Source organism: Schistocerca piceifrons, chromosome 2 (assembly GCF_021461385.2).
Source record: "Schistocerca piceifrons isolate TAMUIC-IGC-003096 chromosome 2, iqSchPice1.1, whole genome shotgun sequence".
Lineage (NCBI taxonomy): Eukaryota > Metazoa > Arthropoda > Insecta > Orthoptera > Acrididae > Schistocerca > Schistocerca piceifrons.
In genome coordinates, this window is record NC_060139.1 from 660,856,831 (window position 1) to 660,875,490 (window position 18,660).

Consider the following 18,660-nt stretch of genomic DNA (forward strand, 5'->3'; position numbering starts at 1 on the left):
TGTACTGTGTACTATGAGCATTGTGGAGTTACTACCATCTACTCCATATTTACAATAAGGTCAGAATTGGGTTAGTCATGAAAAATCACTTATTTAACCACAGATATGTTACACGTATGTATGGCTAAAGGATCGCCGATCTGCGCTTTCATTTACTCGTTTCTGCTGATAATGCTCCATGAGATGTGCATGAGATGTACACTCTAGTGAGAACACTCTGATATGGATCCACTAACGGACAGGCTAGCATTCGGAAGTAGGCTTTCTAGACCCTGCCTAAATCATAAGCAAAACCAAGGATGTCCAGAATATTGTAGATTATATTGCCACATGATTTATGCAGCAAATGAGACCTCTATTCACAGGACAATATAGGAAATTGCTGGCCATTGTAGAATGAGATGAACAGGATGGGAGTGAACGTTTGTTATTTTTTAGGTAGTTTAAGTGGATCTTATGTTAGTAAAAGTTTGTAGAGTCGACTTAACTACGCTGAGTATGGGCGTGTTTTCAGGCATCAGCATCCTCTACACCAAGCCCGAGAAGCCCCCACCCAACCTATTTTCTTTTTTGGACCCATTCACGATAGATGTATGGATCTACATGGCAACTGCTTTTCTTGGTGTATCTGCGATTTTCTTCGTGTTAGCAAGGTTTGTAATACACAGATGTTGCATGAGGTTACATACATCTGTTCTCTTCTTCAGTACGGAATCATATTTTATCTAATAAGCATTTTGATACACTTCTGTTGCTTCTTTCGCTAACTTTTTTTGTTCTGCGTTGCGTAATTTCTTAAATATATGGCATTTTGATTCTTTGGCTCGATGTTTTACTTTGCTGTGTTTACAATAAAGTATTTCTTTTGTCATTGTAAAGAGTTCACCAACTACCAAATTAACACAGCATATAAGTTTCATACAATTGTCTTTGCTTTCTCTTGGGCCTAAAACTATATTTATGCATCACTTCTGTTAATCCTATGTTTATTTGTTCATTCATTTTTCCACTTGTCTACTTCATTTCTATCAAGTCTAGTATTACGAACAGACCTGTTGTGCAATTACGTACTCCCTATATTTGCTGCCGAAGCTATTGTGATATTAATAAGTCACTGTATGTTCTTTTCATTTCCTTCTTTGGAGATATTCTGTTCAGAGTTTTTAAGATATAACTAAACCAATTCATCGTTGTCAAGCGGAAGTTACTTAGGTGAAAGAAATGGTATTACTTTCAAACTTAATCAGGATAGTGGTTCAAAGCCGAGTTCACAGTTGTATAGCGTAGCCCAAATAAAGCAGATGTTTCTTAATAACAAAAGGAATCAAACTACACTTTTTGCAGATTCAAGTGGGTTGTTCTTCGTTCAACAAAAAGTAACATTTTTTCCATGACTCTAATACAAGGCTATTAACGGCCGATGAGTGGCTGTTAGATATGGGGAAGTTTCATATGAGCTTTGTGTCATTCACTGTTTGTAATCCAATTACCTTCTGATTACCTGCAAGCAAATTTTAAATTTTAACTTGCGACATGTCCTTATGTGTTTTGTCTGTTCACTTCTACATACTTATTCACACTGAAATTAGTTCCTGTCTTTGTTGGTGTTTCTTTCTAATCTTGTTAAACAAAAATGAGGCTTCTCTTGTGTCTTGTGCACTTATTTTGGTGTATGTCCTGCGAAATATTAAGAATAACGCGTGAAAACTGTTAGGAATATGTGCTTGATTATTATTCCAAAACTTCTGTGTGTGATGTTCAGTCTAATTAATAGTGTATTGTAACATAGAAGGAATGCATTTATTAGACCAAATGAGATTAAAAAGCACGCATGACAATACAAATAATCTACATTCTCTATTACTTTGACCATTTAGGAAATAGAACCACAGCATTTTTGAAGTATGGTGATTGAAAGTTTATGGACATAATAAAATTAAAATTTCGTGATACATTTCATTTTTCATTAACTAAGATTTATGCTTTTCCCACGAATGTGATTTGTTCCACATATACACTCCAATGTAATAACTACATAAAAAAGATCATATGTTTTTCGTTTCAGAATGGCACCGAATGAATGGACGAGACCGCATCCCTGTGATCAAGACAGCTCAGAACTGGAAAACACGTTCAGCTTGATAAACATTCTTTGGTTCACAATGGGATCTCTCATGGGTGCCGGATGCGATCTCCTACCAAAGTGAGTCGTTAAATATCTCCTTCAGCCTACTGAGAAAGGAATGTCCACATGTGGATGCACACAGTTTATCTTAAAAAGTATTGCATTACAAGTATTGCATTACATGATTTGAAATCGCTTCCAAGAAAATGCCCAACGTATCGACCACAACGTCTGTCGATATCAAAGATTCGCGTGCCGATAGGAACAGCCATCTTGGAAGTGTGTGCTCTCCTGAATCCTCGAAGATTAGGCCCTTGGTCCGTTGGTTCTGTCCCTGTATATCAGTGATATTTCATCAGTTTTATATTCTTGGAAGTATTACTTATTTGCTGACAAGAACATTACATCTGTCTTATTTAGAACTCACTATACGGCCGTGCTTCGTAGCGGAAGTTAAAGAAGGGTCTTTGCATACCGTTCTTTTTTAAGGTTCCTTATCTCAGTCGGTAAAAACGGAACCGCTATGTGATACTTCATCTATAGAGTAAATCCTTTTTTCCTAGGCAATAAGTCAAATATAAATAAAACCTATCGAAATAAGCAAAGCAATTTCGTTACGTTTTTAATGCACAAGGGTCATTCCATGCCAAGTGGTCTAAACCTTCCCACCATCATGTCTCCAATTTTCTTCAAATTTTATCTGTAGCACTAGTCAAGTGCTAAATTAAGTTTCTCAAGATTTCAAGCCTCTAGCTGCAATACTTGCTGATCTACACCCCCTTGTCTGAAGGGTAGTAAGTTCGCATGCGCGCGACATCAGACAAAATGCCATTTTTGGGGTCTCATAAAATTGAAACCAATTCATAAGAATGGTTAGTAAGATGAGACCCTGTACAGTTTTTTGTGCTGATTCAAACGAAATTAATTATAAGATTACTGATGCAAAATCCGGTCAAACAAGTCGACTCAAAGTGTACCCCTAATTCTGTCGTGACTTAATGCGACAAATTTTGACCAATATTCAGACTGCAATAATTTCCTTGCAGATAAAGATATGGACTTGAACTTTTTACCAAGTCTTATCTTTGTGCTGGACATAATACAGCTGGATTTCCAACTACCCAGGCTTTATAGTCGCCTTGCAAAATCTCTTCAAATTTGGCAGTGTCAGCGCAAATGGCTTTATTTACCAAAGTTCAAAGCCCATTACTACAAAATAGTCAGCCTGGATTTAATTGTGAATAGTATCATCTGAAAGAGAAACTCTTGCTCTACAAGATGGATATATTTTTCTTTTGCAACGCTTCCATTAAGTGCTTATTTACTCAGGTCAAAGTATCTTATATTTTGTGTGCGCAGTGCCCTGCGTTGGTCCATGATGGCTGAGCCATTACTGGTTATCACAATAAAACCAGCATCCCCATCGCCATAGGGGCCACGCCCGATAGCCATGCAGTAACAGCCACGGGTGGGTATCTTTACTGCAGGTTCCCAAGCCTGATTACAGGGTGTCTTTACCACAGGATCCCAAGCCTGATTGTGGGTTTCTTTATGCAGGTTCCCAAGCCTGTCTTCCTCAGTTACTTCATCATTCTGGAAGCATCGTTGATTTGCAAGAGAATGCTTTCAGGAAAACTGTATTGCCGACCAGATGATGTCACTGATGGAGCTGGAATAACACCAATGATAAGTTGTTCTGGAATCCAGCAAGTATCACGTCTTAAGGGCCAATAAAATGAACTTGCAGGACCATGAGGATGCATAAAGCTTATGAAAGCATCTTTCTGTTCGACTGAGATTTCAACGATGTTTCCAATCCACCATTTCTTTTCATAAATGCAAGCAACATACTGCCCAGGCTGAAGATCCATGACTTGAACTACTACTTCAGCAGCACTAATTTTGGCCAAAAAAGATGTCGCATCATTAGAAACTCTACTGACCTTAATTGTCGTCATATCAATGGGCAAAAAATGGTGGTTTTCTCTTGTGCCAGCTAGAGTGTGCCCTTGCAGGAATCTTTCTTCTTGAGAAGCTTTTTCTTCTTCAACTTCCTCTTTGCTGATGAAAAAGAATTTGATTCCATTGATATTATCATTGCAGAAGTTGAAAAGATCTTTGGGTGTTAGAATCTGGTTTTCATATGGACGTTGCAAACTTGCTCTTGCTGCCAACCGTTTTGTTGTGCCTCCAATGCCATCACAAGGCGACTTTCCATGGCTTGTTCCAAAGAAATTCCATTCTGCTGTTATTTCAAAATCTTCTTTGTGATAGCATAAGTTGAGAAAATTCTTGAAATTCTTATATTGTGCAGCTGAACCATCACTGAAGTAGTGGATGTGGCTTATTTTGGAAAATTGCATCTTCAGGTAATTCATTACTTTTCCAATGTAAACATGGACAGTAATCGTATCGTGTCGAAGGCAGTCACTAATAACACAAAGATTCACACATTGCACCTCTTCGTTTTCACAGTAGTAGACTACAAATGGATGAACTGTTGCTTGACTGTTTTCCCAGTGAAAGCCTTGCACTGCATCTTGAACAATAAACGAATAGTTTTCAGCAAAATCCATTAGTATTATGAATTCGCCTTCTTTCAAATCAGTTTTGAGAGCTTTCAGGTGCTGGCTTTGATGCTTGGCAATGTAGTGATGACAAGACAGGTTCCAAATTTTTGCTGCAATATCTTCAACATACTCTTCTGTTGAAAGCTGCTTTGTTTCTAAAGTATCCCTGTCGGTATGAATCCATTGTTTGTACTCAATCAGTTCTTCAGGGTCATTATCTTCAAAATATGTTGCAATAACTGCTTCTACACCTTCTGGACCAGGGCAGTTTTCACAACGATGAAGCATACAATCCTTGTTTTCCAAGCTGCAAACAGCTTTGCTAAGAATTTCCTTGTAGTCTTCATTGATTGATGCACCAGTGAGCATAAGCTTGACATTTTGGTGTATTGTACAGACACAAACTGAGTGCATTCCAGCAGAGCCAACTGTAACACACCATTTTGGTCTAAGCTCGCAAAACTTTGAGAAGCCAATTTCTGGTCCATTTTGCTTCTGATAAGACACGTACATTTCCTTCAAATTGCAAAGCAACAACCGCTTTTGCTTGTACACCTTTGTTCCTGAAATTCTCACAGGCACACAGTCTTTCTTCCCTGGACAAAGTCTGCTGAATTCGTCATCTTGAAAAAAGTCATGTACTTTCTGGACAACTTCATCTGAAAGCTTCCTTCCTTGCCGATTTGCTGGAAAAGCTAGAACACCTTGCTCATTCTTCAGTTTTCTCGCTTGCTTTACCATTCTTTCTGATACATTAAATGCTGTTGTCGTATCTTTAATTGTCCAGCTTCTTGGAACCAAGGTCAATATTTGAACTTTTGTCCTACGATTTGACACTTTACATTTTTCTTTCAACTCTTCTATAAGATTATCAAGATCTGCACAATTATTGCATGGGCGACTTTTACTTGAACTTGGCTGTTCATCGTAATTGATTCCTACAGCAGCAGCAATTTGATTCCCAATTAAACTTTGTGCATCCAAGATCTTTCTTTTTGCATAGCTTTGCTTATCTCTTTTACTTAGTTGTCTTCTTTTCAATGGTGAAGCACCAATAAATGATAAACTTTTGTTGATGGCTGGTTCAGTTTCATCCGTTGTGAAATCTTGTTCAGATTGGGTTGATAGTGATGATGAATCTTCTAGCTTTTGGTTCAGTGCCGACATGCAGCGAGGGCAAAGCTTCTGACCAGGTTTTATATCAATCACTTCTTTTTTCTTTAACAGGCAAAGTTTGGCAGCTGTTTCATTATCAAGCAGTCTAAGTCCAGCTTTTACATTGTGATTCCTCTTCTTGAATGGATTGCAACATTTCTTTTGCATCGCTTGATATTCATGTAGGAAGAGGGCTTCATGGTGGAAGCAAATGATGGAATTTTCGTCAAGTTTGGCTTCTGAACGCGAAACAAGCAATTTCTGGTCACATTCTGTGAAATCACTAAACGCTTTGAATCCAGTCTTCTTAGCATAGAAGATAACATGGCACTTCGATGCAGCAGCATCTTTTCCAATTGAACAGGGGGCCAACGATTCTTCTTCTTCATTAACTTCTGACATCTCTCACTGGCCAATCACTGAATAAAACACGAATGAAATATCCAATTATATCAGTAATTCTAAGCGACTATTAAGATTCAAATTCCTAGAAATGAAGAAAAATTAGTGCATCGCGCATACAAAATATAACAACTTTGATGTGAGTTAATGAGTACTTAATGGTCGCGTTGCAAAAAAAACAAATGTCAGTCTTGTAGAGCAAGAGTTTCTCTTTTAGGTGATACTATTCACAAGCAGATTCAGGCCAACTATTTTTTAGTAATTGGCTTGAAACTTTGGTAAATTTTACCGTTTGTGCTGACACTGCCTAATTTGAAGAGATACTGCAGGGCGACCATATGGCCTGGATCATTGCAAATCCGGCTGCATTATGTCTAGCACAAGCATGAAGCTTGGCCAAAAGTTCAAGTCCATATCTTCAACTGCAAGGAAATCATTGCAGTCTTAATATTGGTCAAAATTTGTCGCGTTGTGTCACGACAAATTTTGAAGTATACTTTGAGTCGAGTTATTTGACCGGGGTTTGCATGAGTAATGTTATACATAATTTCGTTGGAATCAGCAAAAAAAACTGTACAGGGTCGCATCTTACTAACCATTCTTATGAATTAGTTTCGATTTTATTAGACTCCAAATATGACATTTTTTTTATGTTGCATGCACACGGACTAAGTACACTTCAGACAAGGGGGTCTAGATCAGCAGCTATTGCAGCTAGAGGCCTGAAATCTTGGGAAACTTACTTCAACACTTGACTAAAGCTACAGTTAAAATTTGACGAAAATTGGAGACCATGATGGTGGGAACTTTTTTCAGTTTTAGACCACTTGGTGTGGAATGACCCACAAAGGGAAATCATGAAATCCATATATCCTCGCCATGTAAATTCAATGTCAATGTTTGTATTTGTAACGTAATTCTGCCACTGACGTGAACTTTGAACTTTCGAAAATACTTGTGTCACTGAGGTAAAAAAAAAAAAAAAACAGCGCCAGCCATGGTTTTTTTGTGTACTACGAAACTAATAGCGCCATCTGTTGTTTCTTTGGCGTGTTATGCCGTGACAGTCGTGTCACTAAGGAAAAAATCTGAACTGTTAAGCTGCACAGAATCTTAAAACTTTAGATTACGATGCGCATTTTTTTCCGTGAGGCGAATTTGATGAAATAAAATCTATATGTTGCCCCAAGCTACGCTCGAGTCGCCTATGGAAAGCACATGAAAATTCGTCTAGCGGTTTTGGAGACACGACGGTTTTATTATCAGTGCACATCATTACATCTTATAAAAAATGTGTGTGTGTGTGTGTGTGTGTGTGTGTGTGTTCCACATGTCCTAAACCACTGGATCGATTTCAACTAAATTTGGTACACATACACCTCAATTGAGGCGTCAATCGCTGTGGCGGTAAAAACCACCTACCTGTCAAAGGTGTGGGCGGTGGGGGTGAAAAAGAAGTTTAGTGAACGACGCGTGAATTCCCAGACTTTATCCACTCAGTATTTGAGAACGATATCACCTAGTGCCTTGTAAGAAACTATGCGCACAATTTCAATCTTTACGATACTTTTTCTCGCTGACAACCCCTACAAAATCATGGAAGGAAATATGTTTATCTCATTCAGTAAAAGTACCGCATGAGGTACTTTTTTCCTACAAATTGTATTCGTGACATAGTTTACAGACAGTATGCACATGTATCACGCAATATAAGTGAAAATTATATTATTGTACGACACACAGTACAGGATATATGACGTCAGAAACAATGAGGTGCGTGAAAAACAGTCTCATTGTGCATGACGTTTAAATGTATTACTTAGTTGCTACTATCTCCAATCGCAGCACGTTTTGCAGACAGTATCTACATCTTCATCTACATCTACATCCATACTCCGCAAGCCATCTGACGGTGTGTGGCGGAGGGTACTTTGAGTACCTCTATCGATTCTCCCTTCTATTCCAGTCTCGTATTGTTCGTGGAAAGAAAGATTGTCGGTATGCCTCTGTGTGGACTCTAATGTCTCTGATTTTATCCTCATTGTCTCTTCGCGAGATATACGTAGGAGGGAGCAATATATTGCTTGACTCCTCGGTAAAGGTATGTTCTCGAAACTTCAACAAAAGTCCGTACCGAGTTACTGAGCGTCTCTCCAGCAGAATCTTCCACTGGAGTTTATCATCTCCGTAACTCTTTCCGCACATGCCACTGAATGTAGCTAGAAAATTCTCAGGAAGTATGACATCATAAGCATGAAGCACAAGGCCATACACTGAGTGATACGGACGTGGACACACAGCTATAAGTAAATACTTGGGGAGCATCGGATTCCTGCGCTAGTACACATGTAAATGAAAGATAACCTTTGTTCAGTATCACGAAGGGCACAAGACCCGGGTCTCAAACTACCCGTCCGTCTCTGATGATCTCTTTATTGACGGGATGTCAAATCATTTCCTCCTTTCCAACTAAACCCTAAGAAATTAAAGGCCATCCTCATCTCGCAACGAAACTTTAACTGCGGATTTTTTGTGCAACAGTTCTTCGCACACTCTTTGGTTGTATCCAGTCACCTTATCAGATAATATTAGAAGATCAAGCCATAATCTTGAATGGACATCTAAACTGGGAACAAATAAACTGTCAGAGACGCAGGAAACTCTCTCTTGTTACATGCAGTTCAAAATTTAGAAAAATATTTTCCCTAAAATAAAATAAAAACTAGTCCAATCTTTAATTCCGGTGCATCTTTACTATTGTGATGCAGTTCAACACGGCACAAATATCGAAAGGTTCATACGAACCGAACAGCGAAAGGTTCATACGAACCGAACTAGCAATAAATATTTGCGTAAGATAGATATGTAACGTTAGGTTGTTTAGTCTACATCTACATCTACATTTATACTCCGCAAGCCACCCAACGGTGTGTGGCGGAGGGCACTTTACGTGCCACTGTCATTACCTCCCTTTCCTGTTCCAGTCGCGTATGGTTCGCGGGAAGAACGACTGTCTGAAAGCCTCCGTGCGCGCTCTAATCTCCCTAATTTTACATTCGTGATCTCCTCGGGAGGTATAAGTAGGGGGAAGCAATATATTCGATACCTCATCCAGAAACGCACCCTCTCGAAACCTGGCGAGCAAGCTACACCGCGATGCAGAGCGCCTCTCTTGCAGAGTCTGCCACTTGAGTCTGTTAAACATCTCCGTAACGCTATCACGGTTACCAAATAACCCTGTGACGAAACGCGCCGCTCTTCTTTGGATCTTCTCTATCTCCTCCGTCAACCCGAACTGGTACGGATCCCACATTGATGAGCAATACTCAAGTATAGGTAGAACGAGTGTTTTGTAAGCCACCTCCTTTGTTGATGGACTACATTTTCTAAGGACTCTCCCAATGAATCTCAACCTGGTACCCGCCTTAACAACAATTAATTTTATATGATCATTCCACTTCTAATCGTTCCGCACGCATACTCCCAGATATTTTACAGAAGTAACTGCTACCAGTGTTTGTTCCGCTATCATATAATCATACTATAAAGGATCCTTCTTTCTATGTATTCGTAATACATTACATTTGTCTATGTTAAGGGTCAGTTGCCACTCCCTGCACCAAGTGCCTATCCGCTGCAGATCTTCCTGCATTTCGCTACAATTTTCTAGTGCTGCAACTTCTCTGTATACTACAGCATCATCCGCGAAAAGCCGCATGGAACTTCCGACACTATCTACTAGGTCAGTTATATATTGTGAAAAGCAATGGTCCCATAACACTCCCCTGTGGCACGCCAGAGGTTACTTTAACGTCTGTAGACGTCTCTCCATTGATAACAACATGCTGTGTTCTGTTTGCTAAAAACTCTTCAACCCAGCCACACAGCTGGTCTGATATTCCGTAGGCTCTTACTTTGTTTATCAGGCGACAGTCCGGAACTGTATCGAACGCCTTCCGGAAGTCAGGAAAAATAGCATCTACCTGGGAGCCTGTATCTAATATTTTCTGGGTCTCATGAACAAATAAAGCGAGTTGGGTCTCACGCGATCACTGTTTCCGGAATCCATGTTGATTCCTACATAGTATATTTTGGGTTTCCAAAAACGACATGATACTCGAGCAAAAAACATGTTCTAAAATTCTACAACAGATCGACGTCAGAGATATAGGCCTATAGTTTTGCGCATCTGCTCGACGACCCTTCTTGAAGACTGGGACTACCTGTGCTCTTTTCCAATCATTTGGAACCTTCCGTTCCTCTAGAGACTTGCGGTGCACGGCTGTTAGAAGGGGGGCAAGTTCTTTCGCGTACTCTGTGTAGAATCGAATTGGTATCCCGTCAGGTCCAGTGGACTTTCCTCTGTTGGGTGATTCAGTTGCTTTTCTATTCCTTGGACACTTATTTCAATGTCAGCCATTTTTTCGTTTGTGCGAGGATTTAGAGAAGGAACTGCAGTGCGGTCTTCCTCTGTGAAACAGCTTTGGAAAAAGGTGTTTAGTATTTCAGCTTTACGCGTGTCATCCTCTGTTTCAATGCCATCATCATCCCGGAGTGTCTGGATATTCTGTTTCGAGCCACTTACTGATTTAACGTAAGACCAGAACTTCCTAGGATTTTCTGTCAAGTCGGTACATAGAATTTTACTTTCGAATTCACTGAACGCTTCACGCATAGCCCTCCTTACGCTAACTTTGACATCGTTTAGCTTCTGTTTGTCTGAGAGGTTTTGGCTGCGTTTAAACTTAGAGTGAAGCTCTCTTTGCTTTCGCAGTAGTTTCCTAACTTTGTTGTTGTACCACGGTGGGTTTCTCCCGTCCCTCACAGTTTTACTCGGCACGTACCTGTCTAAAACGTATTTTACGATTGCCTTGAACTTTTTCCATAAACACTCAACATTGTCAGTGTCGGAACAGAAATTTTCGTTTTGATCTGTTAGGTAGTCTGAAATCTGCCTCCTATTACTCTTGCTAAACAGATAAACCTTCCTCCCTTTTTTCATATTCCTACTAACTTCCATATTCAGGGATGCTGCAACGGCCTTATGATCACTGATTCCTTGTTCTGTACATACAGAGTCGAAAAGTTCGGGTCTGTTTGTTATCAGTAGGTCCAAGATGTTATCTCCACGAGTCGGTTCTCTGTTTAATTGCTCGAGGTAATTTTCGGATAGTGCACTCAGTATAACGTCACTCGATGCTCTGTCCCTACCACCCGTCCTAAACATCTGAGTGTTCCAGTCTATATCTGGTAAATTAAAATCTCCACCTAAGACTACAACATGCTGAGAAAATTTATGTGAAATGTATTCCAAATTTTCTCTCAGTTGTTCTGCCACTAATGCTGCTGAGTCGGGAGGTCGGTAAAAGGAGCCAATTATTAACCTAGCTCGGTTGTTGAGTGTAACCTCCACCCATAATAATTCACAGGAACTATCCACTTCTATTTTACTACAGGATAAACTACTACTAACAGCGACGAACACTCCACCACCGGTTGCATGCAATCTATCCTTTCTAAACACCGTCTGTACTTTGTAAAAATTTCGGCAGAATTTATCTCTGGCTTCAACCAGCTTTCTGTACCTATAACGATTTCTGCTTCGGTGCTTTCTATCAGCGCTTGAAGTTGCGGTACTTTACCAACGCAGTTTCGACAGTTTACAATTACAATACCGATTGCTGCTTGGTCCCCGCATGTCCTGACATTGCCTTGCACCCGTTGAGGCTGTTGCCCTTTCTGTACTTGCCCAAGGCCATCTAACCTAAAAAACCGCCCAGCCCACGCCACACAACCCCTGCTACCCGTGTAGCCGCTTGTTGCGTGTAGTGGACTCCTGACCTATCCAGCGGAATCCGAAACCCCACCACCCTATGGCGCAAGTGGAGGAATCTGCAGCCCACACGGTCGCAGAACCGTCTTAGCCTCTGATTCAGACCCTTCACTCGGTTCTGTACCAAAGGTCCGCAGTCAGTCCTGTCGACGATGCTGCAGATGGTGAGCTCTGCTTTCATCCCGCTAGCGAGACTGGCAGTCTTCACCAGATCAGATAGCCGCTGGAAGCCAGAGAGGATTTCCTCGGATCCATAGCGACACACATCATTGGTGCCGACATGAGCGACCACCTGCAGATGGGTGCACCCCGTACCCTTCATGGCATCCGGAAGGACCCTTTCCACATCTGGAATGACTCCCCCCGGTATGCACACGGAGTGCACATTGGTTTTCTTCCCCTCTCTTGCTGCCATATCCCTAAGGGGCCCCATTACGCGCCTGACGTTGGAGCTCCCAACTACCAGTAAGCCCACCCTCTGCGACCGCCCGGATCTTGCAGACTGAGGGGCAACCTCTGGAACAGGACAAGCAGCCATGTCAGACCGAGGATCAGTATCAGCCTGAGACAGAGCCTGAAACCGGTTCGTCAGACAAACTGGAGAGGCCTTCCGTTCAGCCCTCCGGAATGTCTTTCGCCCCCTGCCACACCTTGAGACGACCTCCCACTCTACCACAGGTGAGGGATCAGCCTCAATGCGGGCAGTATCCCGGGCAACCACAGTCGTAGTCCGATCGGGGGATGCGTGGGACGAGCTGGCCGTCACGCTAAGTCCCCCCTATGTCCGGTTAGAGAGACTGTGACAGGATGGCTGATCCGATTTTTACATACTACGTTCTCTTCATCGACTTTTTAGTCAGTGGTGTCCTCGACATACTGCCTCACATTTCAAATACCTATCATCATTCCATAACCGCAATAGAACATATTGGCTATAAGTATGTATAACACAAAACCTTTTTCTATTTCTTTCAGATAGCTCCCTTGTGTCCAACAGCGAACTAGTATTTCTGTCACATTTTCAAAACTATCCATGCATTCTTGCCGCTTCTCTTTGTTTTTCTTACATATTATCCGCTAACGTTTTCTTATTTTGTTTGATGCTGGTTCTCTATAGCAGCCAACTACTTTTCCAGATTTGCTTCTCTGTGAACTCCTGCAGTGCAATTCTTTTAGTATATCATTACCCTCATTTCACAGAAACGTCACATTATGAAAAAAAACTAAAGATAATGTTAATGTGTCGGGCATTATTATAAGAACATGTTTTTGTTACTATAAGTTTATTATTATTACTGTTCTTCTTATTAATAATAATATTATTATCAGTTGTAGTAACAATAATTATTATCATGTACATCTGATTTAAGTGTGGTTATTGCAATATCAAATTTCTAAGGATATCTGATTAGATACCAGTTGATATAAATACATGTATAAACTAAAATAAAATTGTAAATAAATTTTTCGGGTTTTCTGCTTGACAATATTGTGCAAATCCCACGATATTTCGTCGATACAACTGCTCAACATCTTCAGGTGCTGGTAGTTGCTGTAGTCACGGCTGCAACAAACGACTGATGATAACAGCGTGGCGGTGTCAAAATTTACTAGCAGGCGATAAGCGTGCGCATGAAGTCGCCCGCAGTTGGATCAAAGCGGCGCTCATAGTGCCCCCAGGCGGGAGTCGACGAACGGCCTTTCACGCTTGCGCTTTAGGCAAAGATTGTGCTGCCGGAAACTTCTGTGGCTAAAAGCTGAATTAAATCTCAGCAACGCGCATATTTAATGCTCCTTGCGAACTTGTGTTACCAATGACACCTTCCAAAATTTGATCGGAGGTTTTTCATGAAAAAGCACGACGTTTAGTGAGGCACCCAGGTAGAGCCTAATCTGTTTTATGTTTACATTCAGTTAACTAAGATAGCGTACACCGCACTGTCAGGTGAGAAGTCCCCTTCTCAAAATTCCACTTTATTAGTTACATATCCAGTGAGCACTAAAATATCTTCTGTTATGAGTGCTTATACGGTATAATTTCTTGTCCATACTGTTCATAATAGTGCGGGGCGGACAGGCAGAAAGAGAGAGAGAGAGAGAGAGAGAGAGAAGGAAGATGACGAAAACCGATGCTGATACACGGCCTTCTCGTCTAATATAACATCAAAGAGGCCACCGAATTGAATGTCTTCATCCAACAACAGTGGTACCTCTATCGACAGTGGCACATACCTACAGGTTATGAGATATTGCGGAGGGATTTGACATTTAAGTCAGAGCTTTGGTGCCAAGTCTCCTGATGAGGAACTTAATAACAACATTTCTCTGACCCTTGTAGGTCAAATGTTGATGATAACTGACTTCATAAAAATTATGCGAATGTAAATTGAGTCCTTGATTAAGGAATAAGGCTCTGGAGCTTGACGGTGGTATTGAACATCGCATGATGGGGACGACACTGCGACCATTACTCTGGTAGCACCTGAGAGACTTACAAATCGTCTTACTCACTTGTTAACCAACTAGTAATTTTTTCCGGAGAATTTTATTCAGTTTTGTGGCGAATGAAAGTTCTAACAATGATATCCCATGTTCATTCTAAAATATCGAATTTTCACGATACCATTTTCATCTACACTACTGGCCATTAAAAGTGTTACACCACGAAGATGACGTGCTACAGACGCGAAATAAAACCGACAGGAAGAAGGTGCTGTGATATGCAAATGATTACCTTTTCAGAGCATTCACACAATGTTGGCGCCGGTGACAACACCTACAACGTGCTGACATGAGGAAAGTTTCCATCCGATATCTCATACACAAACAGCAGTTGACCGGCGTTGCCTCGTGAAACGTTGTTATGATTCCTCGTGTAAGGAGGAGAAATGGGTACCATCACGTTTCCAACTTTGATAAAGGTCGGATTGTAGCCTATCGCGATTGCGGTTTATCGTATCACGACATTGCTGCTCGCGTTGGTCGAGATCCAATGAATGTTAGCAGAATATGGAATCGGTGGGTTCAGGAGTGTAATACGGAACGCCTTGCTGGATCCCAACGGCCTCGTATCACTAGCATCTTATCCGCATGGCAGTAACGGGTCGTGCAGCCACGTCTCGATCCCTGAGTCAACAGATGGGGACGTTTGCAAGAGAACAACCATCTGCACGAACAGTTCGACGACGTTTGCAGCAGTATGGACTATCAGCTCGGAGACCATGGCTACGATTACCCTTGACGCTGCATCACAAACAGGAGCGTCTGCGATGGTGCACTCAACAACGAACCTGGGTGCACGAATGGCAAAACGTCATTTTTTCGGATGAACCCAGGTTCTGTTTACAGCATCTTGATGGTGTGTGTGAAATCTTATGGGACTTAACTGCTAAGGTCCTCAGTCCCTAATCTTACACACCACTTAACCTAAATTATCCTAAGGACAAACATACACACCCATGCCCGAGGGAGGACTCGAACCTCCGCCGGGACCAGCCTCACAGTCCACGACTGCAGCGCCTTAGACCGCTCGGCTAATCCCGCGCGGCAGCATCATGATGGTCGCATCCGTGTTTGGCGACATCGCGGTGAACGCACATTGGAAACGTGTATTCGTCATCGAGGTACTGGCGTATCACCCGGCGTGATGGTATGGGGTGCCATTGATTACACGTCTCGGTCACCTCTTGTTCGCATTGACGGCACTTTGAACAGTGGACGTTATATTTCAGATGTGCTACGACCCGTGGATCTACCCTTCATTCGATCCCTGCGAAACCCTATATTTCAGCCGGATGATGCACGACCGCATGTTGCAGGTCCTGTACGGGCCTTTTTGGATACAGAAAATGTTCGACTGCTGACCTGGCCAGCACATTCTCCAGATCTCCCACCAATTGAAAACGTCTGGTCAATGGTGGCCGAGCAACTGTCTCGTCACAATACGCCACTCACTACTCTTGATGAACTGTGGAATCGTGTTGAAGCTGCATGGGAAACTGTACCTGTACACGCCATCCAAGCTGTTTGACTCAATGGCCAGGCGTATCAAGGCCGTTATTACGGCCAGAGGTGGTTGTTCTGGGTACTGATTTCTCAGATTCTATGCACCCAAATCGCGTGAAAATGTAATAACATGTCAGTTCTAGTATAATATATTTGTCCAATGAATACCCGTTTATCACCTGCATTTCTTCTTGGTGTAGCAATTTTGATGGCCAGTAGTGTAGAAGGAAGTACACATTAAATAATCTCCAGTTTTGAAGATAAGATTTCCTTTTCACCAAGTGGCCACCATGAAGTGTAACCGCTACAGCCTGTTTTCAGGGCTGTGTCTACGCGGCTGCTGGCGGGCATGTGGTGGTTCTTCACGCTGATCGCAATCGCGTCGTACACGGCCAACCTGGCCGCCTTCCTCACTATCAGCAGGATGGAGTCACCCATCAACAGCGTCCAGGACTTGGCCAAGCAGACCAAGATCAAGTACGGCACCTTCGGCAGGGGCTCCACGGCAGCGTTCTTCAAGGCAAGTTTTAAAGTACCCTGACATAGTCCGACCATTCATTAGCAGTAACGTCTAATAATATAAGAACGCAGTGTTTCACGTGAGACATCTTGAAGAAAGAACTTTCAGCTGATCGTCGGGTGTAAACGTTAACATTTACATTTGCCCAAAAACGCGAAACTACTAACAGACTACCTGTGGACAGTGCAACTGTCTTACCTATTTATTTGCTTCTACTCTACACCTTTTTAACGCATATATTTTCGTTATGTCATCGTGAGTCCACATGATGTTGTACAGGGCGGAGGAAATATAACTGGCCTGCAAAATATTTACAGTCATACGCAGAATGAATTTTGTTAACGAGCAGCACAGAAGGTGCTGGAAGTGGAGACTGTACCGCTCCATTTTGACTCTAAGTTCTGCATTGCAGACTTTGCTGAAGGTTTTGTCATAAATCTTCCACTCTTAAACTACAGCGCAAACAGATCTCCGTACGTTTTCCGCGAATTGTGCTGCACATAAATCTCGACGGTGAATAGGCTGCTTTCCCATGAGCACCATTTTGTGCTGCATTTAGCTAGTCACTAAACACCGCTGCTCCTCCCATTCATTCAGATGTAATGGCACAGCGAAATATTCGGGACACAGCATGAGGGGAAAACTGAATGCCTGACATGTGGCAGCAATCGATTGGCGCCTAGAAATCATGATTTCCAGCATTTCCTGTACTAGAAAGTTTTCCTGTTCATTAACAAAGGTCAATTCCGAGTCAGTCTTATGAATATTTTCCCGGCGTTTTATTTTGTCAATTTTCAACATTTCCTCACCATGCTTCATCACAAGTGACATCACCCTGTTTATAAATGGAAGATTTCCTACTTTATCTGGAACAGACTAAAAGCATTTAAAAGACAGAGTATGAGCTTTACATCTACGAGACCTGTGACTTGCGTGTACGAAGTAATCGAGGGCTTTTTCATGATTTATGTTTGAGGGTCTCAGTTCCACGACCAAAGTTCGCCAGAAGCCGAATAGTGAGTTTAATGTAGCCGAAATGGGACGTTACAGCAGCCAGTAAGATAATACAGCTTCCACGTAGCAATGGCGGTTATCTGCGACAGCTGGATTCTAGAATTGTCGTTACTTGAAGGAATTATCCACTCTAGAGTTCATCTTTGGTTTTCACTGAAGGCCATGTGTTCCACTTTTCTTACCGGCTTGACTACCCTAAGAAGCTGATTAAAGCCAAACTACAAAAGTTTAACTCTAAGTTCCGATCTGGTGCTTATCTATCACACGCGCAACACACATAGAATCGAAATACCCATTTGCTGACAATATGGATAAAAGACTCTGATAACAAGAGGGTCAATCATGTTACACATTCGCAGTACGATGGTTTTATTAGACCTCGTTAAAAAAAATATTGTACGAAACCGGTCAAAATGTTCTATCAAAATATATGAAGTTCTGCTGCATACACCAGTTGAGTATTAGTGAACATTTTTCTCGAACAACAACGGAAGTCCTAACCTTACCAGAACTTAATCAAGACAATCCTACATTGATTAGGTCAAAGTATCTGATCGTCATATATCTGATTCACTGTGGTATTTTTCGGCGCTCTAGATACTCGCAGTTAGCAATGTTCACCGTCCTCTGTTTCAGTGATCCAGTACACGGGGACTATTTCTCCATCGTCCATCAGTACGTTGCAGCACCATTCCTTTCGAGAAGTGATGTAATTTCCAAGTACACTTTTTAAACCAAATGCGTCGCAGTGTATTTGGTTTACTCTGTTGCGTCGCGTTCTCGATAGCATTCTCAACTTGCGTGTGAACTTCTCCCGCCTTTGTTTCTAACCATTCTGACAAATCCTCCTCTATCTTAGTCGTCAATAAACTCGTGTCTTGTGATTTTTAAATCTTCTACTTGTTTAGCAACTCTGTCGATCTGTTCACCTATTTTAGTCTGTTCTCTGTTTATTGCTTCCACGTTCACTCTAATTTGGAGACCGAACTTTTCAATGTTTCGTTCATTTCATTGCAAGATTTTGCACTTAATGTTT

General features: G+C 41.6%; 1 protein-coding gene across 1 annotated transcript in view; it reads left to right on the forward strand.

Moving 5' to 3' along the window:
- Nucleotides 1-18,660, forward strand: part of LOC124775715 (glutamate receptor ionotropic, kainate 2-like) — a 218,668-nt gene that overhangs the window by 142,915 nt on the left and 57,093 nt on the right. Inside the window, exons 11-13 of the mRNA XM_047250540.1 lie at nt 515-653; nt 2,066-2,203; nt 16,412-16,610. Of these exons, the coding sequence (XP_047106496.1) occupies nt 515-653; nt 2,066-2,203; nt 16,412-16,610 (476 nt within the window). The remainder of the gene's footprint in view (nt 1-514; nt 654-2,065; nt 2,204-16,411; nt 16,611-18,660) is intronic.